The 27,909-nt window shown below is 33.9% G+C and overlaps 1 protein-coding gene across 1 annotated transcript in view; it reads right to left on the bottom strand.

Moving 5' to 3' along the window:
• ANO2 (anoctamin 2) overlaps window positions 1-27,909 on the bottom strand; it is a 214,305-nt gene that overhangs the window by 118,479 nt on the left and 67,917 nt on the right. Inside the window, exon 3 of the mRNA XM_031938303.1 lies at window positions 4,188-4,262. Coding sequence (XP_031794163.1) covers window positions 4,188-4,262 — 75 coding nt within the window. The remainder of the gene's footprint in view (window positions 1-4,187; window positions 4,263-27,909) is intronic.

Below are 27,909 nucleotides of genomic sequence, written 5' to 3'. Positions count from 1 at the left end.
AATAGGAGGCCAGTTCACTGTCCCTCAGACTGTTGGAGGGCCGGACTAATGTAAAAACAAAAACTTTGTTTTATGGGCCTTTAAATAAAGAAACTTCATATCCCTGGGTGAGAGGGATAAATGTCCTCAGCTGCTGCATCTGGCCCGTGGGCCTTAGTTTGAGGACCCTTGTAATAGATTCCAAGATTGATATTAGAACATGCATGAAATCATGAGGGGTAGTTATTTCATAGCCAAACCCCTACAGGACTTCATGTCCTATACTTTTCTACTTTGTCTCTTATGATAAATGTGAATATATATTGCATTGCTAATGCAGAAGAGGGAAGCAACCATAGAACAGTCAAAAGAGATTTAAAACTGTGGCACTTTTTTTTTTTAACCAGCAACCCACCAGCAGCATAGAGGGGAAATTTATTTGGATTCCTTATAAAAGAAAGTCAACAGGAGGCTGAACTAGATGAATAATGGAGGAGAGGTCTTAACTACTTTGTTTCCCATTATTTCCAATGGTTCTGCTTAAAAGCAAAACCATACCTTTAGAAAAAGGAAGGACCAAGAAAGTATCTAAGAGAAAAAGCTATGCCCAAGGGGAAGTGGTTCTACTCATGCAAATTTGGGGGAGGCACATACCAGGGAATGATAGCTTTGTTCATCAGTACATAATAACACTACAATAGCCCATCACTACCACATATATGTGTTCTGTACTTTTCTGTGAACTTGTACTCTCCCTCTAAATTGGGACCATCTAATCTGAGTCCTCCATTAAGCTGGAAAAGAAGTATAATCACAGTTCCCTTGGGATGCTCAGTTCAAACTTCTCCCAGGGCTGGTCATCAGGCAAAATGTAAGAATTCTGAAAGTCTTGGCTCATGGCCTGGGAGCTGGAAAATGGAATCTATTGCTAATTTGAACTCAGCAAGGTTGATGCTTTGTCTAGTTCCTAAAAAAAAACCTCTGACCTCGAAACTCTTCTAGTAACAGCTAACCTAACATAAAACATGGTTAATGGAATGCACAGGCATCTTGAGAAAGAATCAGTTTCACATTGTACTTTTTTATTCCTTGCACATGCTCCCTATTTACATACTTTAAAACCTGAGCACCAAGTTCTGCTACTATCCTGCCATATCTCATCCTGCTTCTCTTTCCCTCTTCTAGTAAGACTGAGGCTTTGGGTGGGAGAGAAGAGGTGGAGGAAAAATGAGACTTCCAGGGTCTTGAAGAGTATAACAATTACAGCCACTTGAACAATGCTTATGCCTTTTATTATGAAGTGTGTTCTTTAGTTTTTAAGTCCTATTTATCTATTGACTCTGTTAGCAATAAAAGTGCTGCATTTAGTACTAGCACACTGGTATCAGCTTTTGGGGAAAACCAACTCCCTTAAGACAAGTTTCCATTATTAGTCCTCCTAAAATACAATATATTCAAAAATTGAGGGAATAGCCAGTCAGTGGGTAGGGACTGCGAGCTCATTTCAATTTAGTAGAGCCACAAATATAGATAACACCTAGAAAACAAATGATGCTCCATAGACAGAGAAGAATTAAAGAATAGAAATGTGCTGATTCAGGTAACCATAGAACATATGGCATTTAATACTGCCCCAGTGGAGTAGTTCCCAATAGTGAGTGTGGAATCATCAGCACCACCTGGTGGTTAAATAAGCCTTTAGCTAAATCCTGGATTTCAATAGAGAGAAAATTGAAAAGAAAACAGGATGTTAGTTTCCACACTGGGTGATAATGAACTTTATCACTTTTTTTTCCCTATATTACCCTCTTGCCAGTGCTACCAACTCTAATAATGTTTCAAGAAATGGGACCTTGACCTAGTGGAGCCTGGAATTGTTAAGAATGAAATAGAAACTAATCATTCTGACCAATTCTGATGGACATGGTCATCTTCAACAATGAAGATGAATCAAATCAGTTCCAATAAAGCAGTAATGAACTGAACCAGCTATACCCAATGAAAGAACTCTGGGAGATGACTATGAACCACTACATAGAATTCCCAATCCCTCTATTTTTGTCCACCTGCATTTTTGATTTCCTTCACAGGCTAATTGTACACTTTTTCAAAGTCCGACTCTTTTTATACAGCAAATTAACTGTTTGGACATGAATACATATATTGCATTTAACTTACACTTTAACATATTCAACATGTATTAGTCAACCTGCCATCTGGGGGAGGGGGTAGGGGGAAGGAGGGGAAAAGTTGGAACAAAAGGATTTGCATCTGTCAATGCTGAAAAATTACCCATGCATATATCTTGTAAATAAAAAGCTATAATAAAAAAATAAAAAGAAATTAATCATTCAAAAGGTAGAGAGAATGTGTATAGATTTGATCCTTCTGAGTTACTTATATACTTATTCCACACACCTTTATTTTCTTATATAATTTTTTCAAATTTGAAAAAAAGTTAGATACTAAGTTTCTTGGACAATGTTATAAATTCTCTTTAATACATGTAATAGTAGACAAGTATTGAAAACTTTCTGCTCTCCTAATATTTCCACCACTCTGACCTCCTACAAGGATATTCCTAGTAAGCCAAATAAAGAAATCAATAATCTTAACCAACAGTCTGGCCTACAAAACTTATTACCAACTCAATTCAAATTAATTAGATTCAATTTAATGTAGTGTTGAGAACCTACAAATATGCCTTGTACTGAGCTGAGTACCATAAAGGTTACCAAAAAGTATGTGACATTGTTCTTATTCTCAGGTTCCATGAGGGGGGAGGTTATATCTAATCTGAATTCTATATCTAACATCTAGGAGTGGTATTACATACTAATTAAATGTTTGTTGGAAAGGATAAATGGATGATGGCAATGAAAATAATGAAAATTGGAGGTCATAGCCAATGATCATTCACAAGTAAGCTAGTGAAATTTTCTTAATGCCAGGAATTCTACCATTTTTTTTTCCTCTTTCCTCTTTCCCATAATTTAATAGATAGTCCTGTCTAGAAATCTCTTCAAGCTATACTATCAGTTCCTGAAACAAATTTATTATTTCCTATATTTATGGATTTTCCCAGGTCATTCACCATACCAAAAATGGATTTCCTTATCTTATGCCTTGTCAAGATTTTTCTTGACTTTAATTTTTTATTTATTTTTAATACACATTGCTTTATGAATCATGTTGGGAGAGAAAAATAAGAAAAAGGGGGAAAACCATGAGAGAGAGAAAAAAGAAAAAAAGAAGTTAACCTAGCATGTGTTGATTTGCATTCACTCTCTTTAGTTCTTTTTCTGGATGCAGATGGTATTTTCTGTCCAAAGTCTATTGGGATTGCCTTAGATCAGTGAACCACTGAGAAGAACCAAGTCTTTCCTAGTTGATCATCACACATTCTTGCTGTTATTGTGTATCATGTGTTCCTAGTTCTGCTTGTTTTGCTTAGTATATTTTTCTTGACTTAATAAAAAGGGTACGTCCTGAGAAACTTTTGTTGATTCTCCTAAATATTTACTCTCTCAAAATTATCTGACATACTTTGTCTGAATGATTCCGAATCACAGAGAATCACAGAATTTTAGTTTAGAAAGGACTTCAGCAATCCAGTCAAGTATGGATTCAAAAAACCTCCTGCATAATACTTAGCATTTGGGAAATTATTATCCCAAGATGCTTTCTGACATGAAAACACAGTTGTTATTTTTTTTTAATATCAATTTCTCCTGGTGATACTATAACATTGCAAACCATGGAATACCATGATATCTGAAGAATCAAATCTGTCAGCAAAGCAAAGGGCAATGTAAAAATGTATGCTGCAACACATTCCTAGTGTTTCCAGATAATCTATGTGTAAGAAGTAAGGAACATAGTAGCATTGAGATTTATATGATAGGAAAATGACTGGGGGAGGGTAGTCATTTAACAATAGGGAGAAATAACCTATATAACTTAAAAATAATTTAGGAATTTTAGCACATTAGCACATAAAATGGACAATAATAAAGATGAATATATAAGTACTCCATATATTTGTGAATATGTATATAAATATATACATGTATATATTTATAGATTTAGAGATACTCTCCAGAATGCTTAATATAATGTTTTGCAGATGGTAGGCAAATAATAAATATATATTTTTGAACTGAGCTAAATTTTGCCTTCTTGAGAATTCAAAGATTCAAGGACATTACCATAAACATGATTGAAGCAAAGTTCATCAAATACCCAGGGAAACGGTCTTTCCAAGTCAACTTGTCATCATCATCCTACAAAAAAATATAAAAATTAGGACAAACATCAACAAACAAATCTATATGACCTACTCACTCAAATGATAACAATTTTGAATTTAAATATAATTCTGCATATAATTGTTATTTTGCTAATATTTTCTATTTTAATTAACTTATACATAAACATCTAATATATCTATTCCTATTCCATTACCTCTCTATCAAAAGTTGAAAGAATATTTTCTCTTTACATTATGAAATCATGTTTGGTCATTACATTGATTCTGAATACTTTTAGAAAAAAAAAGTTAATTCCCTTTATATTATTGTAGTCATTATATAAACTGTTCTGTTGGTTCTTCTCATTTCACTATGCAAAAGATCATACACATCTTCACAAATTTCGCTGAATCTATCCACTTCATCATACTTGAAATAAAATAATATTCTTTTATACTTACGTGCCATAATTTGTTCAGCTATTCCCCAAATGATATATACCCATTTTGTCTCCCAATATTTGATACAACCAAAAGTGTTACTGTGAATATTTTTGTACAAAGTGGTTTTTCTCTCTCTCTCTTTGACCTCCATGCAATAAATGCGTATTAGTAATATGATTAAATTAAAGGGTATGTACAATGCATTAAATGATCCTTTGATAATATGATTGAGATGACACAATCTATAAATTAATTTAGGTTGTTTTATTACATTAATACTGACCAATGTAATTAGCAATTACTTCCTCAATTATTTAAGATCATCTATTTTTATAAACAGTATTTTGTAGTTATACACATATAATTTTTCTGTATCTTGGTAAGTAAGCTCCCAGATATGTATTCTACGGTTATTCAAAATGGAATTTCTTTTCCTATTTCATTTGGGGTAAATCGTGTATTTAAAAGGGGTAATGATTTTCAGGAATGTATTTTGCAACCTGCTACTTTATTATTTATCAATTGTTTTAATTACTTTCAGTTGAATCTTCAGGATTTTCTAAGTAAAATATGATCTCAATAACAATAGTTTTGTTTCTTATACCATCTGATTATTTCTAGAATTCTATTTCTTATCTTATTGGTATAGATAACATTTCTAGAACTATATAAAATAAAAATGATGACAATAGATCTTATTGCTTTGTCTCAAAACTTATTGGAAAAGTCTCTAGCATTTTTCAGTTACAGATAATGATGTGTTAGATCTTAGTTTTAAATCATATTATAGAAAATTACATTTATTCCTATACTTCAAAATATATAATTTTTAACCATAAGTGGATGCTGTATTTTGTCCAAAATTTTCCCTAATTTATTGGTATAACTAGGTGATTTATATTATTTTCATTATTTATAATAATATTAGGTTAACAATTTTCTGAACTAATTGAAGAATTGCAGATTTAAATCCAACCTGGTCATAGCATATAATCTTTTAAAATATGTTACTATCTCCTTTACTAATATTTTGTTTGATATTTTTACATAAACATTCATTAGCAGTTGACCTATAGTTTTTCTTCTTTGCTTTCTCTCACCTTATTTTATGTATCAGGACCATATTAGTCACATAAAAGGAGTTTGCTAGGAAACCCTTTCTTTTCTTTTCACAATATTATAATACTAGAGTTAATCTTTTTTGTATTTTTGATATAATTTACTTATAAATTCCTCTACCCTTGCTTTTTTTCTTTGTGAACGTACTTGTAGCTCTTTTTATATCTGAGATAAAATTATTTAAATACTCAATTTATTGTTGCTAATCTTTTTATTTTACATATTTTTGTAAATATTCCTTCATTTCATTTGTCAGTTCTGTTGGCATATAATTGGGGAAATGTTTTCTAATAATTTCCTTTTCTTTTCAACTTTATTTTAAGTTCTGTTTTTTTTTTTCATTTTTTGAATATGGATACTTGGTTTTCCTCTTTTTTTTCCTTACAATTTAGCTGCCTGTTTTAATATTTTTTAATTGATTACTTTGTCAGTTTATTTTTTTTTGTTTTCAATTTTATTAATTTCTTAAGTTCCAAAAAAATTACATTGTTTTTAATTTAATTAAAAATATTTGGTTTTCTGGGGGATTTGAGTTTTATTATATTTATATTTGTATTTATTTTATTATTTTTCTATTTTGTCCATTAAAATGGTTAAAGATATATAGTTTCCTTTAATGACTGTTTTGGCTGCAAGCTAAAAGTTTTAACATATTGTCAGATGATTGTTATTTTCTTTAAGAACATTATACCTTTTTATGATTTCTTTCCTTGAGTCACAAAGTCTTTATGATTATGCCCTATTTTTTCCATTTAAGTTTGAGTACTTTCTTCAAATGACATTTTAAAAATTGTATTTGTTATTCCATCGTTAAAACAAATGATGTATTAAAGATTTCTGCTTTTCTGCATTGGCTTATGAATTTTTAATGTTCAAGTACTTGCTCGATTTTTATAAAAGTATAGTGTGTTTGAAATATACATGTAATTTGTTGATTTTCATTCTGTAATCACCAGAAACCAATCATATCTATTTTTTTCTAAAATTCTATTTAAGAACCTTATATATTTTTATTAGTTTTTATTAAGACATAAAATGGCTAGTGAAGATCTCCAATTACTGTATTTTGTTTCCTTATATTATATGTTATATTATATTATATATTATCTTTCCTTATAATTCAATTAGCTTTCATTTAAGTATTTGGATATTATACTATTTGATCTATATAAGTATTGACAATATTACTTTAAGGAAAATGTAGTTTCCCTGTTTATCTTTTTTAGCCATGTCTTTTTTTTTAATGTTGCCTCACATGAAATAAGGATTTTTATCTTTTTTTTAATTGTCTGATATAAAAATTTTACATCATTCCCTAATTTTGACTTTCAGTGACTCATTATTATATTCTTTTAAATAACAATATTAATATTGTTGAATTCTTTCTAATCCATTTGGCTACCTTCCTCTATTTTTTAAGTGAGTTTATCCTACCTGTATTAATGGTTGTGACTATTAACTGTCCTTTTTTTTTTTTCTTCCATCATATCTTCTTATAATATTTACATTCCTCCTTCCTTTTATAAGGAAGAATTAGGTAGGGAAAGTAGTGAAATTGACATAGTAATCTATACTTTAAGGTGATAAAATTGTTTTTCTTCACCACATCTTGTTTCACAACATTTACACCTTGATTACTGTTCTTACTTTGTATTTGGAAGATGTTCTATGTGGCAAAGTACTATGTTAGACCCTGGGGCTATGCAGATAAAAATAAAACAATCTCTTGCTCTTAAGGATCTTAATTCTATCAGGGGAAACAACATGAACACATGTAAACAGAATAAATACAAATGTAGTAGTTTACAGAGGGAGAACATTAGCGGTGGGGGGAGGTAATCATCAGGTAGAAGATAGTTTAAAAGGGGGGGGAGGCTGTTAAAAATAGTATTATTCCACTGTGTACAATGGAAGGATGAGACAGTCCAATAGAAATGCTGAAGCATAGTGTGTTATTGATGAATATGAGAGAATAAGGTATTATGCTATAGAGGGAAGCTTTAGAAGCTCTATGTGGCTTCCTGGTCTAATACGGATTACCAGGGAGGAGGGAAAGATATGAATTGTAAAAGGAATTCTTGGAAGAAATAGGATTTCAAAGGGGATAAACTGGAAGATATAATTAAGAAATCAGAATGGAAAAGAAAAACTAATTTGAGTTTTCTTATGCATAGGCAAACCCCAAAACCATGAAAGCCCAAAGATCTATGGGAATTGGAGTAATATGACATAGGAAAAAGAATACTTTACATGGAATCAGAAAACCTGGCTTGAGATACAGCTCTGACTTTGAACAATCCACTGTATTTCTATAACCTTTGGTTTTCTTATCTTTAAAATGGGGATAATAGTACTTGCTGTCAAAGTATTATTTCCAGCATACTTATAAGGATAAAAAAAACAACATAATGCATTTAAAGAGCTCTTATAAAACTTAAAGTACTATATAAATGTCATTTGTTACTGTCATGTGACAAATTATTCCAGAAATCAGCACCAGAGGTAATGAATCTAATGCATTTTTGAGTCCAGATGCAGTCTATTGTATGTGTAAATTACACTGGGTGTGGGCACTGTAATTTAAGGTGGAGATAAATAATTCAGATTGTCAGCCCTGTAAATTAACACACCTGCTGGGATAGGATGGGATGGGAAGGGGTGAAGGTATGAGGAGGGGGTTCCTGTTTTAATGCATTTCTGAAAAAGGGCTGATACTCTTAAAATAAAGTCTGTTATGAGAACTTAGCTTCTGACTCCATAGAATCAAAGCATCCCCAAATCTAAAGACTGGAAAACAACTCAGAAGCATCCAATCAAAATTTCTAAAATAAACCCCATACATAGTTTTTTAAGTGTGTGCTAAGACCTCCAGTGAGAGAATATACTATGTTTGACAGTTGTTTAGTTCACTTTGGGATGGATTAAATTATTAGGAAATTTTAGAAATATAATTCCTTGCAACTTCTATACATTGTTTCTAATTATTTGTGTCAAATTTATTCCCTCTTCTAAATAAGGACCCAAAGTCACAAAATTTGAGACTTGGATAAGAATTCAGTGTCTATTTGCTCCAACTCGTATTTAAAAGAAATCTTCACTATGACTTAAAAAGTGGTCATCCAGTTTCTGTTTGAAGATCTCCAAGGAGAGGAAACTTATTACTTTCTAAAACAAGCCATTCCAATGTTGAACAGCTAAATTTTTTTATAAAGGTTTTCTTACATGTCAGATCTGAATTTCCTTTCCCCCCCCCCCCACTTTCAACTTGTTCCTGATTCAAATCTAATTAATTCTTTTTCCTTATATTAGTTATTCAACATCTTGAAGATGGCTATCATATATCATCTTACTTTGTCTTCTCTTTTCTAGATTAAATATCCCCAATTCAACTAATGTGATTTAGAGGTCCCTCACTATCTTGAATGTCCACCTTTGAATATTCTGCTAAAGTTGCCACATCAGCAAATGAACACAAACAGCCCCATTGTGATCTGATGATGACAGAGCAAGAGACTCTCCCCTCCATATACCTTGAATCTATATTTTTCTGAATATGACTAATACATTAGCTATGTATTCCAACTCATATTTCTGAGTCGTTTTGAGTCTGCAATCTACATAGAAAACCCTCAAATCATTTTGAAATAACTTTCCCTTTAAATTTGCCTTCTTTAACTTATATTTGAGAATTTTATTGTTTGTATCTTAAGGTGATTTTATTTTTACCTTTAATATATTTTCTCTTATTATGGTATCAGGCTTATTATCTTTTCAACTTTTGTATCTATAAATATGTATTATTACTAACATATTATCTGTACCTTCATTCAAGCCAATGTAAAAAAAAAATGTTAAACAGTCACATGGTTAAGCACAGACTTGTGGGGTACTCTACTAGGTACCTCCTCCCAAACAGACACTGAGGAAGTACTCATTATATTATTCTTCTTTGGGTTATAGTAGAACAAACATTGGTTCTGAAGTCAAAGAACCAGAGTTCAAATTTGGCTTCTTACTCTTACTAACTATATGAACTTGGACAAGTCACTTGACTCAAGTTTCAGTTTTCTCATCTGTAAAATGAATGGGTTGAACCTCTAAAGTTCCATCTAGCCCTACATCTATGGGCCTATATATTTGAAAAAATTATCATGTTTATTCTCTTTTCTTCTTTTCATCCTAAGCCTATACATCTTCCAAACCTCTTATCCTTTCACCACCTTAATTATTCTCTCACAAGAATATTTCAGCCAGATCTGTACCTTTCTTAAAGTATACTTAGAAATAACTACAGAACTCCCCAAATAGCCTCACTAGTATAGAGCAGAGAAGAACTATTATCTCTCTTTCTCATTATGAATATACCACCAAATTATAGCAGATTGTAATTTCATTGGCTTTCTTTGGCAGTCGTGTCATACTATTTACTTTTAACATCCTTGCTATCCATAAGGCAAAGCACAATCCTTCTTCCTAAAGGGTCTATTATTTTCTTAAGAACTGGTGTCTACCTATCCATGATTCTGTATTTATGAAGTCGACTTCTCAAATCCAAGTATAAACATTTAAATTTAATTTTAATTGAATTTCATTTTCATTTTATTTGATCCAGCCCCATTGTCCAACTTGTCAAAATCTGTTTAACTATGAATGGCATCCAATTTGATAGCTTTTTTCTTATCTGCAAATATGAGAAGCATGTTATATATGCCATTATCTAAGGCATTAATAAAAATGTTACCTAACACAAGGTCAAAGGCAGCACCATGAAAATTCCAATCAAGTCTCTCTTCCAAGTTTGCACTAACTTTATTTGTGACTCTGCTATCATCCAAGTAGTTAAAATTTTGGCAAACTGTACCAACACACAGAGCTTATCTCTTAATATTATACACAAGTATAAAAAGAGACACTGCAAAATTCTTTACTGAAATCTAGGAACACTACATTTAGATGATCCTCAGATCTATCAATTAATTACCCTGTCAAAAAAGGAAATGAAGGTAATCTGGAATTGCCTAATCTCAATGAAGCCGGTAATTTTTAGGTGGGCTGGGAAGAGAGAAGGAATGGATTGTGTTAGGTGATATAATTGCATATACCTAGCACCAATTTAATTTTTTATATTTATTTTTTCTTATATGAAAACAAGAATACAAAAGGTCTTAAATCTATTAAGCGAGTTTCAGGGAAAAGAAATAAAAATATTTAGCTTCAAGAAAAAACTCATGAGTATGATAACTATTTTAAATTATCTAAAGGGCTGTTAGAAAGTATATGATATCTGAGAATAAGGAATTAAATCTATTCTTTTTGTCCCCAAAAGACAAAACTAAGAAAAATGGAGGGAAATTGCAAGGAGTTAAATTTTTAGGCTTCATGTCAAGAAAAAAGATTCTTAAGAATTAGAGCTAACCTAAACCCAAGTGTGCTCAGTTGGGAGACAGTGAATTCTTCCTCGCTGGAAATTTCAAGCATGATTAATCATTTCAGGGTGACTACTATTCAAGTATGTAATAGTAAAAATCCTTTCAGGTGTAACTTGGGCTAAAGTTGGGCTAAAGTGTATTAAGATTCCTTATAAATCTCAGTTCCTGTGATTCTGACTAAGCTTAATATGTTTCACTTAAAATGGGAGAACTGATGAATGTCATTGACGGGAACATCTTTAACATGTGCTCTGAATGTCATTTAAATACATCTTGGTGTAAATCACAAATTCCAAAATATTATGTTTCACTGATGTGAGTACAGTGTTGATATGTACATGCTAGAATCCAGTGCTTTGAATTTATTACTGATAATTGTTTTATGGCATATATTATATTATTTCATCTTATATATGCACAGTGCTTTGAATTTATTACTGATAATTGTTTTATGGCATATATTATATTATTTCATCTTATATATGCACTATTGTATAGGATTATGACATTTTAAATGAAATACATATATATATGTATATATATTATGTACCATATGCCATTTGTATGTCTATTATATGTATTATATTTTATTTAATTCATGAGACATTTTGATATGCAGTTTGACTTATATGGTATGATTATAACCTCTGATGCATTGAAAGTATTGATTAAATTAATAGCTAGTGGCATGAAATATAGAAAGAAGGAAAAAGAGAGGAAAACAAAGAAAGAAGGAAGAAAGGGAAGGAAGGAGGGAAGGAAGGAAGGAAGGAAGGAAGGAAGGAAGGAAGGAAGGAAGGAAGGAAGGAAGGAAGGAAGGAAGGAAGGAAGGAAGGAAGGAAGGAAGGAAGGAAGGGAGGGAGGGAGGGAAGGAAGAAAGGAGGGAGGAAGGAAGGAAGGGAGGGAGGTAGGGAGGGAGGGAGGGAGGAAGGAAGAAAGGGAGGGAGGGAGGGAGGGAGGAAGAAGGGAGGGAAGGAAGGAAGGAGAAAGGAAGGAAGGAAGTGAGGGAGAAAGGAAGGAAGGGAGGGAGGGAGGAAGGAAGGAAGGGAGGAGGGAGGAAGAAGGAAGGAAGGGAGGGAGGGAGGGAGGGAGGGAGAAAGGAAGGAAGGAAGGGAGGGAGGGAGGGAGAAAGGAAGAGAGGGAGGGAAAGAGGGAGGAAGGGAAAGAGGAAGGAGGGAGGGAGGAAGGGAGGAATGACAAAATGCTTTCTAAATAAGACTCCATAGAAAGAGATTAACCACTCCATAAAGTACCAAAAACAAACAAAACAAAACAAAAAACAAAACAAAACAAACAAACAAACAAAAAAACCAAGAGCGTTCTTCCCCTAGTAGTACTCAAGCTGAGGAAGGGACAGCTATTCTTCTAAGAGTTCTGTTGGTGAGGTGGCTTTTAGACTAAAAGAGCTGAGTGGAACCCATTTTTCTCATGAAGATAGTCCATTAGTCAGACTTCAGCTAAAATCAGAAGCTGAAAGCAATAAAAAAACTCCACAGCCACCTGCCCATAGGGTCTATGCCTGGCAGGGCCAAAACTAACTACATGCCCACTGGAGGAACATCCAGCCAATTAGCATTCAGCAGAACAGTGACTGGTAGAGAGGTGTCTGGTCGCCCCATGTCCCATAGAGATTGACAAGATTTACAGGAAACCAGCCCCATGAAAGCAATATCATGATATCACAATATCTGAATCATGAAATGTCTCTCTATATTTGTATTTTGTTGCATGCAACTATGCAGGTGCCATGGTCACTCCTACTGCCTACATGTGGACCCTTCAGGACATAGTTTACCTGCATATTTTCTCTTTCAAACATTTGTCTTCACTACATGTGTTCCCAACATGTGTTTCTTCTGCGCATGTGTCTTGGCTACATATGTTCCCTATGTATTTGCCTCTCTGTGTGTATGCCTTGGCCATATGAGTTCCTAGTGTGTGGGGTGCTCCATATGTTCCCCATGTATGACTGTTTCTGACTCATGTATGTGTTCATATGTATGTGTGGCTGTGTGAGAGACTGTGCCTAAAGTTCATAAAAGAAAACTTCTATTGATACTTTTCTTACTACCCATTTCATTAATTTAATTTCCTTTGTTTTGAATGCCATTGGTGGAATAAAATCACCCAAAGAACCATGGGAAATTATATAGTGGATATAAGGATACTAAAACATGTGAATAAAAACTTGTAGAGGAAAATTGAAATAAATGCTATAATGTTATCAGAGCTATATTACATCCAATAATGGATGGAAAGCCTAGGATAGCTGATAGCTTTCATCTTTTTCTGGTATCTCTTAGATAACAAGAGATCTAAAGCAAAGCTCTAAAATCCCTTAAGAAATATTCACAGAAGTGCATGGATAAAAGAGTCACACAAGGTGTGGATAGGTTGCAATGTGTACTGTTGGAATCTTTACAAAGTGTCAAGCCATTAGAGTTGATGGAGACAATAATTATCTAATTTAGCATGCTTCAATATGATTGATTTGATCTTAGAAGGAGATATTTTGGGCCAGAACTTGAAACAAGGTACTAAGTACAACTGATGGAAACAATGCTTGTGTTCACACCTTTAGAGAGCTCATAGAAGCAAGAAGTATTTAAGTACTCAGTGGAGTTCACATGTTTGGGAAATTTCAGGCTTAGTATAAGATATCCGAATTCACACCTCACTTAGGGCCAGAGAGCACTCTGGGAGATAACCCAGAATTCCTCTCTCTCCAGAAGGAGGAGTTAACCTTTGGAAGATCATATATATACAGGAAGCTCTTAGAGCTGGGGAGAGTTTTTTCTTGGGAACATTGACTGGGGTCGGAGAGGAGCACTCTGAGAGGAAGCCCACAAGCCCTATCTCCGAGGCAAGAGAGATTCCTTGTACCTTCTACCTTGGTGCTGGCTGGAGTCAGAAGGACAAACCTTTGGATTTGGAGACATTTGGGCGGAGCTCTTGGAACCAAGCAGAGAGATAGGCCTGAACTAACCGAGCTATATTGAAGGACACAATAAAAGATCTGAACTTTTATCACCTGGCAATGTTTTGGAAAAAGAACACCACAGTATACCAGTGGAGAGAGTGTATACAACGTTAAGATCATAGATTCACTACAATATAGAAGTATTGGTGATGTTGTGATTATTGTGAACAGGAATAAAGATCAGAACAATACATAAATATAGGCAACTTCCAGGTGAGGGAAATCCCTCTATCAATGAAGGTGACCATCTCTGCAACTTACAGTCACAAAGTTAGCTAGAATGATGAGAAGGTAAGTCTCTTGCTCAGAGTGACAGCTAGTAAAGGCAAGATTGAGTCCATGCTTTCTTGATTTTGAGCTCTGCATTCTCTGAGATGCTAGGTTGCTTCTCATTATGAATAATTATTGTGCAAAATGCTTTCCTCATAACAATACTGTAAGATAGGTAAGACATGTGTGTGTATGTATACTATACTTTCACTCTATACACACACACACAAAGGCACATATATATATACCTATATGTGTACATATACAGACACACACATGTATGTGCATGTGTTTGTGATTCTTCTCATTTTACAGATAATGAAACAAATAGTTAGTGATGTGAAGTGATTTAAAACTAGGAAGGCTCAGGGCCAAGACTCAAATTGGTGCTTTCTCAGTGAACCCCATAGAATTCACTGCCTTGATAGAGATGGGATACCATTATCCTACTGAGAAGTGGAAATCTTTTCAGAGAATAAGAATAAATGCTTTTTTGCTATATAGATTATACTTTTAAATAAGCACTTTAAATCAAAAACTATGTCACTATAAAGGACATATAAAGGAAGATGCTATCTGCATCCAGAGAAAGAACTGATAAATAGGAATATGTATAAAATGGTTTCTCACACACACACACACACACACACACACACACACACACTTTTTTGTATCTAATAGTAGCCATCTCTAGGGGATGGGGGAGAAAAAAAGAAAAAAAAGAAAATTACATTATAACTATTACATATTTAAAAGAAACAGTAAGTGGTACATAATAGATTTGTAGTTTCCTATTCAATCATCTTTTTCCTGTTCTACTTTGTTATGGAAATGCTTGTTTTATTTCTTAAATTCAGAACAAAATAAGTAAATTTTTAAAAATTTACTAATACATATTAAACTTTACGCCCAACTCTTTGTTCACTTGCTAATCAAGAAACTCAGATAAATTAACTAAAAATTACTTATCTTTATGTATCTTTGAATTGCATTCAGACAACAAATGGTGTGAGGTGCACATAGAACAAAGGGCAATGATGGTTATTGTAAAGAATGCTTTAGTTCAAACACAATCCTCAAACTAGTGAGCTCTAAGAACAGGCAAATCATTTATACTTTTTAGTCTTTACTTTCCTCATACATAAAGTAATGTTGAAAATATTTTAACTCTGGGCCTTCTATATAGAAAACACTTTTTAAAATGTAAAGTGGTACAAAAAATGCAATTCAATATGCTTTTATTACAAATAAGAAAACTGAGATTGAGGTAGGTGATTTGCCCATAAAGAAATTGATAGTCAGGACATACGACCATCACACCACTTTGCTCTTGTTTTGTGTCACTCTTGAGAATAGAACAAGAATTAATAAGAGAATGGTACAGAGAAGTAGATATCAGTTTAATATAAGAAAAAAAATCTTTCTTATAGTTGGAAATTAACAACTTTTAAAGTAGCAAGCTCCCCATTCCTGGAAGTGTTTAAGCAATGTCTGAGAAACTATATATTAAAGATGCCATAGAAGAAATTTTTATAATATGAAGGAATTGACTTCTGACTAATTGACCTTCACAATCTCTTCCAACCTTAGATTCTCATTAAAAACCCTGCCCTTCTCCTTTTGTCAATTCCATTCTTCCTCTCCGTTCCTTCCTCTCCATTCCTATTTTCCAATGCTCTCTTTGTATTATACACAATTTTAGAAACCTCTTCTACAATATTCTCCTTTATTTCCGTTCTCTTTCATCCTACCTCACATGTAGTTTTATACTCCTATAATGCCCTTCAAGATGACCAAAGGTCCATGATTCTCCACATCTTCCTTTGTCTTCACTGGTATATCAGATTAATCACAAGCTCCATCTATCATGTCTCCCCCATTAATCCCTTTCCTTCTTTTCAATTCTCACTAATCACAACCCTGATCCCCTCTCTGGCCATGTGATACAGTGGATAAAGTTCTAGGATTCCAGTCAGGAATTCTAGTTTGAACCCCATCTGGAATTAGAGTTAATTAGGAAGGGAGAATACTAGAAGTTGGGGACATCTGGAAAGGTTTTGTGTACATTTTAACCTAAACTCATATTGAAGCTTAAGGTTCAGTACTGAAGGAAGAGAGGTATTCTCCAAGGCAGAGGTAACAAAGAAGTATATTCTAGATGCAAGAGAGCCAGAGTATAAAAGCTCAGAGATTGGAGATGGGATAACATGTGTAAGGACAAGGGAAACGCTTTCCCATTTATGTGTCCCAGACAAACTAGACTAGTCACCATTTCCAGAAAATGTCCAACACTCTTGTGATATTCCCTTGGCCTAGAATGTCCTTTTTTCCTAAAATTTTATCTTTCTAAACCCTGCCCGCTTTTTGAAATCAGTTCAAATGTTATTTCCTCCATGTGATTACCTTTGGTCCTTCTAGTTTGACATGATCTTATGCTACTCTGAAACCTAACACTTCGTTTGCCTGTCTCTTAGTACATTCTGTCCCATATGTTAGTTATTTCAGTACCTGTCTTATATTTATCACAGATTGTAAGTGGTTTGAGGTTGAGTAGTTTATCTTAATAATCTCCATATTATCTTCCAGCACCTAGAACAATGCTATGTACTAAATGCAGCACAGTATATAGAACAAAATAGATTTTTATTTAATACATACCTGTTGAATAAGTGAATGAAATCTGTGAACCAACCTATAAAGTTTGTATATAGGGCAAGCCACAAGAGAACCCTAGTTCAAATCCCAAAGAAGCAAACTAGGCTCACATCCCATATCCTTCCCTAAGGAGCCAACACAAAACTACCATGTAAACACATCAATCCTCTCCTCATATATCCCTGGGAAATTTCACTCAGTCAGAACTGACAAAATTTAATAGCTTCTGGCAAAGAGCACTGTCTCAAATATAGCAAATGGCTGGCACTTGGCCCCCATAGATAGAGCCATATGTTGGCTTTGCTGACTGCCTCTCGTTAGATAGAGCCCCCAGGAAGAAAGGAGAGCCCTGAAAGGCCAATATGCCCATCTACATATTAGCTGTATCCCATCCCCTATGAAGTGAAAATAACTCCAGGACCTGAGACAAGGTCAGTGTCAGAACAGAACAAAGAAATATATCATTGATGGCTAGAATTCTCTAATACTTCCCTATTCCTTGATGGATCAAGTGTAGACAATTGTTAAGCTTTCACAATGTGTAATGATCACATTTCTTCCTTTTCTGTTTCTTTATTTTGGGCTTAGATTTGTGATTTTATCTGCTAATGTAGATATGCTAGATGTCTATAACTTAACAGTTAATAATGCAGAAACAACATATTTGACCCAAGGGCCTTTAAATATATGTCTGAACTGATCTAGCACCCCAAATTTCCCAAATGTCAAGAAAGAGAAAAAGCAAAGCCTTCAGGAAGAGGAAAGGACATTTATACTCCTAGTGTACACCTCTGGCATATCAGTTTTTTATGAAAAATAATAGGGACTCTGTTTAATAGGGACTCTTTGTTGAAACACAAAGAGGTCCTTGGCACATGAACTAAAGCATTTCTGGGAAGTCATCATATTTTATTTCCAAGGAAGGGAAATGACTTTCTCAAGTGTCCATGTCTGAAGCAAGGCTAAAGCCTAAACTCTTCTGATTCCAAAGCCAGTCTTCTATCCACTATACTACACATGCATTCATTCTTTTCTCCCTTCCTCTCTCTGTTTCTCTCAGTGTCTTTCACTCTCTCTCTCTCCTTGTCTTTCCCCTTCCCTCTCTTCCTCTCTTTCCCCCATCTCTCTGTCTCTCTCTCCCCATCTCCCCCTTTTCCCTTCTTCTTCCTCTTCTTCCCCCCTCCCTTTTCTCTCTCTCCACATCTCTCTCTCCCCATCTCTCTTTCTCCTCTCTCTCTCTCTTTTCCCATTTCTCTCTCTCCATTTCTCTCTATTTCTCTCTCTCCCCCCTTCTCTCTTCTTCTCTCTCTCCATCTCTTTTACCTCCTTTTCTAAATCTACAATCCAATCCAAGATAATCTCAGAAAATCATAGATTTAGAGCTGTCAGAGGCGATTTAGTCCAAATCCTGCATTTTACAAATGAGAAAATGAAGCCTACAAAGAGACTAAATTATTTACCTAATGTTCATACTAATACTAAGTTGGTAGAACCAATATTCAAAATTAGGTTTTCTGACTCCAAATCCAATATTCTAACCATGGTACCATATTACTTTATTTAGTCCAGTCGCAACATTTTAGAGATAGGAACCTGAGATCTAAAACAGTTAAGTGATTTACCTACCCAAGCTCTCTTACAGTCAAAAAACTACTCAGTAATATGCCCTATATTTTCCAGAAACAGCTTTTCACAGCTTTGATAGTCTGTCAAAAATATTGGGTTACATTTGGAGACTATTTTAATAATGAATAAGTGGGGATGGAAAGACTGTCCCAATTAATACAAGAATATGAATGTTTTCAAATCTATTTGTGTTGTGAATTTGTGGATATTACTTCCAATGATGCTTCAATAAAATGTAATCATGGCTCCTTATCCTGTGAATCAGAGTTATAGATTTCTATAAGGCTACTACCAAGTTGTCTTAGGGACTCATCCAATATCCAGGTAGACTTCTTGTTATTTGGGGTTTGGTTTTTTGTATTGTTCATTTGTTTACTAATATTACAAGGAAAATGGTATCTGACTATAAATGGATATTTCTCACGTTTACCACATGGCCATTCCATTTTTTTTTCAATCATATTTGTAAATAACAATATTTTTTATTCCAGTTCATCATAGTTCCCTATTTATTGTGTACTGTAGCCTATTCAAATTCACTATTGTCCTCTGAATGATCCTTTTAATTCATTGAAGACTGCAATGTTCTATTTTCATAGTCAAGTATCAATATCAACAGAATATTGCTTTTTTTTGTTTTTGTTTTTTAAATGTTATATTATCTCTGAAAGTTTGGGGTCATTAAAAGAAGTTTTCAATTTCCCAAAGATAATTAAGCCCATTTTTCTTCTATTTCATTCTGGGACCAACTCCTTATCCATTTCTATTACCTGTCCAAGATATACATAATTTCAATAGATTGTTGATTTAATTATATGTAATAAATAGGAAGTATTTCTCATCCACTTGATTTTCCATTTTTTCCTTTATACACTATGCTCATTTCTTCCTTATTCATTATCATACTTTCAGGACTCATTCCTGACTCTCCTCCAACTTTTCCAGATTCTACCATTCTTCCAATATTAAGTGCTAGCTCTTCCTAAAGCCTTAAATGACCAACTACTCTTCCTCAACAATATCTACATGTATTGACCTCTCTTATTAGACAAAATGTAAACCATAGAAAATATGTAATACTGGGAAGAACACTGGGAGATCAAGAGGAAGACTAAGATGGTAGAATACAGCTAGAAATTTTGCTGAGCTTTTTAACACACCCTCTTATAAAACAAATTTTAAAACCTACAAATTAAATTCTGAGGAGGAAAACCAGCAAAAAGTCACAGTGACTAATTTTTCCAGCCTAGATCAGCTTAGGAAGAAAGAAAAAGATATACAAACACTGAGGTGGGAGCTGGCCAGGAGTGCAGTATGATAAAAAGAGGCAAAGTAAAAATCCAAAGAATTAATTCCTCGAACTCCAAATTGAAAACTTTTAGGAATATTGTAGCCAATGGAACTCCCAGATCTAGAACAAAATACTACAAAGAGCCAGAAAGAAGTAATCTTAAGTACCATGGAACCACTGTCAGGTTCACACCAAATTTAGCAGCTACCACTAAAAAGTAAAGGAGAATGCAGAATGTGATATTCTAGAAGGCAAAGAAACAGAAGATTACGATGAAGAATAATATACTCAGCAAAAACAGTTATAATAATAATATTAATTAATTAGATCATAATTAATAATAATTGGAAATAAGGATATTTAATGAAATAGAGGACTTCCAAGCATTTCTTATGAAAAGAACAGAGATGAATAGAAAATTTAACATTTAAACACTAGGACCAAGAGAAACATAAAAAGATAAACATGAATGAGAAATCATGAGGCATTTGACAAAATTAAATTATAACTTGATTTGATGATGATACATGTAACCTTCAAGAACTTTATCATTATTGAGGCAATCAGAAAGAGTCTTTTTAGATGGGGGCTTGTGTGTGAATCTAGTATGTTGGAATCTAGTATGAAGAATAAAAGACTGAGAAAGGGATGCACTGGGAAGAAGGGCAAGGAAGAATGGGGGAAATGATGTTATGTAAAGATTTTGATATTTTAAAAAGATATGCAAAGAAATATTTTTACAATGGAAAGGGAAATGGGGGAGAGTAAGTGGGCAATACTTGAACCTTACTCTCAATTGAACTGATTTAAGGAGGGAAGAATCTATGTATACACAGTTGGCTGTAGAAAATCATCTCATCCAATAAAGAACTTGGAGAAGGAGAAGTTAAAAGAAAGGGGACATTGTAAGAGGAAGAGGAAATTAGGGGAGGCAATAGTCAGAAACAAAACAGACTTGAGGTGGGTACAGGGTAAAAAAGAAAAATAAAGAAGAATAAATAGAAGAAAATAGGATGGAGAGAAATGCACAACTAGCAATCATTACCCATCATTACTACAAATGTGAATGAAATGAACTTATCTATAAAATGGAAGTGGATAGTTGCATAAATTAAAAACTAGCATCAAGCAATATGTTATTTGTAAGAGATATTCTTGAAACAGAAATGCAGAATTAAAATAAGGGCTGGAGCAAAATCTATTATTATAGTTTAGCTGAAGTTTTAAAAAAATTCAGGGATAGAACATATGAACTCAGACAAAGCAAAAACAAAAAAAGACTTGATTATAAAGTCATTATTATAAGAAAAATTATCAACAAAACTGCATTTTGTATATTGAATATATATTCACTAAATGGCATCGTATTCAAATTCTTGAAGGAAAAGTTCAATGAGTTACAGGAGGAAATAGATAATAAAACTACTCTATGTAGGGATCTCAATTTACTGCCCACACTACATAAATCTAACCATAAAATAAAATAAAAAAATGATGAAGACAATTTTGGAAAAGTTAGATATGACAGACTTTTGAAAAATCTCAAATGGATTAGAAAGGAGAATAGTTATTCCCAAGGTATATATGACACCTTCAATCCAAGGCAATAAACATTTACTACTATGTGCCAGGAACTTTGCTAAGTGCAAAAGCATGAAGCCCTATAGATAAAAATGATGGCTATTTTGTTTAGATGACAAACATATACTTGACTAAAAGACTATTTTATGGAGAACTCATACAAGGCTAGTATTCACATGATAGTCAGAAGAAGCTATACAAGGTCACTCTTAAGGACTTTTTGAAGAACTTTGGAATTAATTTTATCACATGGGAGATATTGGGATGGGATTGCCCAGCTTGGTATGTCCTCATCACTGTGTTCTATAAGCAAAGTAGAATTGAAGTAGCTCAAAAGAAAGATGAGATGCATGAATTTAGAAAATCCACTTCAAATGCTCACATGGACTATTTGTGCCCAACTTGGGGTAGAGCATTCCAAGCTTATACTAGTCTAATTGGCCACAGTCAGATACACTATAACTTGACTTTAACATTTTAGTCCTCTTCAAGAACAAAGGACAATAACAACCAAGCATAATGACTGTGACCATGAGCATTTCCTCATTTCCTAAAGGCTCAGCTTCCTTTAAAGTTAAATTCTTGTATCACTTCATATATGAAACCTTTCTTAAACCTTTTAACTCAGCTTTGGATACCAGCTCTCTCAGCTTCCTCTGCCACTCTGATTGCAGAGCTGGATGATGGAGCATTAAACACTTCCCAAAGCATTCTTTTATGCAGAGCTGGCCCTGCACTATCCAGCAAACTCTCCACTTTCCATCTACCTTTTTTTGAACTCCAATAAACAAGATGCCCCCATGTTGGGCATCCTCTAATACACCTTGCTTCTAATTTCCTTTTGTACATAGACTTAAGCCCTTGGGGGTAGTTTTTCCTTTTCTTATATATTTCACTCTTATATACAATTAGTTCTTTTCTTATATACCAGCTCTTAGCATAGTGCCTGTCATATAGTAGGCACTTAATAAATGTGTATTGAATTCAATTAAGCCCTGCCCTCTCTTCCTCCTTACTCTATGTTAATATTAGCTCCTAGATCAAATTATCTTGCATTTACTTTTATGTATTGAATTCTATCCCCCACCCCCAATGCATCCAGAGAAAGAACTGATAAAAAATAGTATATGTAGAATGATTTATATAAATTTATATATTTGTGTCTCGTGATAGCCATGGGGGGGGGGGGGGAAGGAGAAAAAAGGGGAAAAAAGACATAATAACTTTTCTATATATTTACAAGGAATAGTAAGTTGTAAACAAAGATTTGCAGTTTCATGAGCAATATTTTTTTTATTATGCAATATTATGGAAATGATTCTTTTGTTCCATAAATTAAAATAAATACATTATTTAAAAAATAATAATATAACTTCCTCAAGAACAAAATCTACTTTTTTTTTTGACTTTGTATCTCTAGTGCCCACCACTTAATGTTTGTTGATTTGAGTTGAGTTAAAGCCAAAGGAAGAATGAGTATTCATCCAGTAATAGGAAGCTGCTAATAGGGTCAAAAGCTTAAAAGAGGTGAAGGCAGATAAGGTCTGAAAGTAGCTTTGAGGATGAAAGCCAGACTACAAACATGAGAGACTGAGAGAATGGTTGTGCCAAACAGAAATAATGAAGTCATTAGGAAGGACAGGTTTAGCTGTGTTCTCACAGGTTCAGTTTGAAGATTTAAACTTCTCAGAGGGCATCTGTTTGTCAGAAAATTAAATTAGCATACTGTAGTTTTCCTTTAATAAAAATGTTTTCTTGAAAAAGAAAAAAAGGAACCTGTCTTCCTTTTGAAAAGGTTTTTCCTCCTTTTTGCTCTTAGGTCTCTATAATCTGATACTTCTAGAATGTTATAGGAGGGACAAAGAGAAAAGAGAAGTATTTCAGAATGATGTGAGGAAGAAAGGGAAAGGGAGGTGATTCTAAAAATAAATCAGTAGAATTTGGACAAGACACACAGAGAAGGTGAGATGGAGATAGGAGAGGAAACAGAACCCAAAGGAGAGAGAGAATATGTATACACATTTCTTTCCTTCTATAAACAATCAATCCCCTTAGCCCCTGATCTATCAAAGCCCCTTTACTAGGAGTTGTACTTTTTAGCCTTGGTTAGGAAGGGTCTACAGACTGGCTGTTTAGGTAATCTAAGCTGGCAGGATTTTGACATATAGTTACTAGGGGTGGCCTTGAAGACATCCCTGATCTTAATCTAGAAAGACTCTGGGTTTGGAACATTAGCTGCATATATTAATCTCCCATCCCCCTTCCCTAGGCCTCCCACCCTCTACTACCTCATGGATGTGACAAGCTAATTTAAGCTAAGAATTCTGAGAGTCTGTCTAACCAAAGTACAGACCTAACTCTTGGCAGATGGCTCCCAACCTGTCCTTGAGTATGGGAGAGTAAGAGAACGAAAGGGGAAAAGACTAAGTATTTGGGGGGGTGTGGAATTGGAGATTGGATCAGGAACTCACTGTTAGTCACTTCTGTCAAAGGACAGATGTTGGCCACTCTATAAAACATGATCCCTTCTTAAAGAGATAAGAAAAAAATAGAAAGAAATGAATTTAGAGATAAGAAACTTCCTGAGTGGGTAGGTGGGAGAAGCATTTTGAATGTATGGAATTCACTTTAGATAGGATGAATTCGCATACTAATAGAATAGGTGAAGATTTTTGAGATATACCTTTTCTATATCTTAGTACTCTTAGAACTCTTGTCAATACAAGAATTCCACTCTGTTTTTGTCAGAGGTAATTTGTAACACTGCCCATTCAGTTATAGAAGTAGTGTAGTTTAATATTAATATACTGTGTGTCAGATGAAAACATCAGGGTCTAGCCTGCTTCATTCAATCATTCATCTAGAGTATGCTGTTATATGGATTTGAATGTAGGTCATTCAATAATGCCTTCTCCTCCAACTTTTCCAACATTTATATCATGCTACTCCTCAAGTTTGAGTAACTTACTAACCATTTCTTCTACTGCTATATTTAAAACACTGATGGAAGAAATCTCAAAATCAGGTTAACTGGACATGCTGTTCATTGAGTTTTGTTTTTCTTGACTTTTCAATAAATGAGGTGGGGGGGGAGAAATTTGAACTTAAAATAAAATAAAATTGAATTTTAAAAAGAGGACTGGGACTATTCAGTATGAATTCTTTCAATTACCTTCATCTATATTCTTTCCTGTGTTCTTTCAAGTTTTAGAAGAGAATGTGGCTCTTTTTGCTAAATTACTAATTGCTTGGTTAAATTACTAACTCTTGATCCATCAATTATTCTTTATCTATGTATCTTTAAATTTCTTCTATTAATCATCACATCTCACACATTTTATTTTAATTATTCTTTTCAATGATTCTTTCCGTTCAGCTGATATACATCTTCAGATTCCCCAACCTGCCCATTTTAAAAGTTAAGAGCACCCTCCTTCATTGATCCTGAAATTTCTTGAAATCAACATCTCTCCTCCCAGATCACTTCTTTCTTTTAATACCAAATTTAAAAAAAAATGTTCTATATTTGTCATCTTTATTCCATTATCATTCATTCACTCCTAAAGCCCTATAAATAGGCTCTTCCACTCTAAGGAAGCATTACTTCATAGCTACTAACTTCATTACCAAATCTAATAGATGCATCTTCTTTGACATTTGAGCAGCATTTGATGCTCAAAAAAAGGGGGGCTTTGCTTACCAGATAAAAAACTGACCATATTCAATGTAACTTCTTTCCAAACTATCTATTTAGATTTATATTGTATTACTCCTGTTCATATAGTCTACATACCAGACAAATTGAACTGTTTCCTGTACCTAATTCTTGGCCTGCCATTCCTTATTTCAGTGACTTTCTTTAAGCCAGTGTCCTTTCTTCAAAGAAACCTCCCATCACAGTCTGGCACAGAAGAAATAAAGCAATGAATGATTTCAATTATCCAAACCTATTCATCTCTCTCTCAGATTATGAAAATGTCATATGAAAATGCATTAGAATTAGGACAACATGAAGAGGTTTTCTCTGAAGATCAGTTAAGTAATCAGGAAATAACTAATAATAACAATAACACATTTATATAGTACTTTTCATTTCTAGGCTTACTAGTACTAGATGAATGGAACCTATTCATTCTTCCTAGAGTCTCCTCTCTATTTCTGTGTTCTGTAGCCTGATCCAGAAGTCTGAGAACTGTGTCTCAGCATCTATTATTCAGTGTTATAGGTGTGAGTGGGAGCATGTGCTGCACACAATCTCCCACTTCCAGAAGGGACTCATGAATCAGCACTTTCCAAAGTGAAAATCCCAGAGGGATAGGCACAGCAGGTGCGTTACCCAGACCTGTTCTATGCCTTAGGCAACACAGTTTATAACACTTAAAGTTACAGTTCTTAAAAGCCTGTGAGTGACACTATTTAACAGATACCAAGTGGGATACATTTAGGACAAGTTCAATCAAATAACTGACAGGTCAAGGACATATTTAAGGTGGCCAAATTCCTCCCTTCCCCTTTTATTTTTAACCAGTAGAATATAGGCTCTGGATGTAATCTTGGTGCTGAAAATTCTTGAATGTAACATAATTTCCTACTTGAAGAAGTCACTACATCATGAAACATCCCTTCACACCAATGGCAAAGTCCTTCTTCCTATCCATTCTATCTAACATTTTAAAAACAAGATAAAACAAAAACACTTCTTCAAAGAAACTTCTTTAAATTCCCTCATTACATATAGTCAAAATGATACCATATGCAACTTGTCATTTACATACACATTTGTGAGCATTTCTGGTGTTTTCATCTGTGGCTACCATGTATCTTCATTGAAATCGCAGGTGTTGGGAAATTGGGAACTATATTCTTCTATTTCTTTTATATATTCCTCAAATACATGAATATATGAGTATTCATTACACAGTGAGTAGTCACTGATCATCACCCAGTCCTATTACAATATGACAATGATCTCCCCCTCCTCATCTTTCCTATAACACCTTTTTTCTTTTAGTTCTTTTTTTTTTTTTAAATTGTAATCTTGATTTTATGGAATGAAACAAGCACTTCCATAACGTAGTACAATAAAAAAAAAAGTTTGCACAGAAAACTACAAAACTTATGCACAACTTCATATTTCTTCTAAATATATGATAAAGTTATTTGGTAAATTTCTTTTAAGAAAAAAAACAGCATTAAAACAATATTGCTGTTATTGTATGCAATATGCTCCTGATTCCTCTTCATTATTTCCTACAAGTCTTTCCATGTTTTTCTAAAAATCATTGAGCTTATTATCATTTCTTTTAAGTACAATAGTGTAACACTGCAATTATACATCACAACCAGTTCACCCATTCCCCAACTGATGGGCATCCCCGCAACGTCCAGTTCTTTGTGGCCACAAAATATAACATATATACACATATATAATCTACATACACATACATATACACATATACACATGTGTGTGTATTGTAGGTATATTTTTTGTAGGCCATATCATTACACTTATTTTAAGCTTTGTCTCAGAATTCTTTGCATATTATTGTCATTCACCTACCCCTAACTCCATTAGTTTTTAATCTTCTTGAAGACAGAAGTCATCTATTTTTCATCTTTGTGCATCTATAACTTAAAGTTGTGCCTTGTGCTTAGCAAATTTTAAATATTTATAGGACTAACAACTGCACTGATTTCAATGCAGCTTGCAATGCCCCTTTCCATTCTAGCCTCCACCTCATGGCTCCTAATTCTATCTGAATTTGGACATGCCTTTCCACATATCTTCCAAAAGGATGTATCCAACACACTAGAGGATGTCCTTTCTGTAAAGGGCTGAAACACTGGAGGGAGTTCATGCCCTGAGGTCGGACAATGGAGCACTTAAGGCTAACTACCGATTAGACAATACTCTATTAGCATATGCTTTGAAAATGGCCCTTCCCAATATTCTGTGCTGGCTCTATAATTGGAGTATACAGAGAATTGTAGGAGGGACTAGGGGGTGGAGTAAGACTAGTTAGAGTCACTCCTGGGTGGGAGATGAAGAAGGAAGGTAGTGGAGATTCTGCGTGGTTGTGGAGATCCTATGTCCATCCAATTCACTCCTATCTCTAAAGACCAAGAATAAAGACCAAAGACTTTTTCTTATTCTGACTCTGGCTGATTCTAAGGTATCCAGGGTGCTAACTCAGTCTTCACACCTGTCAGTTCCTCTATTAAAAGAACTGACAAATAGACTCTTTAAACATGTTTTTTTATTTTTATTTATTTTTAATTTATAGAA

Source organism: Sarcophilus harrisii, chromosome 5, assembly GCF_902635505.1.
Source record: "Sarcophilus harrisii chromosome 5, mSarHar1.11, whole genome shotgun sequence".
NCBI lineage: Eukaryota > Metazoa > Chordata > Mammalia > Dasyuromorphia > Dasyuridae > Sarcophilus > Sarcophilus harrisii.
The sequence above is the reverse complement of the archived record's forward strand: the minus strand, read 5'-3'. Positions and strand labels throughout refer to the sequence as shown.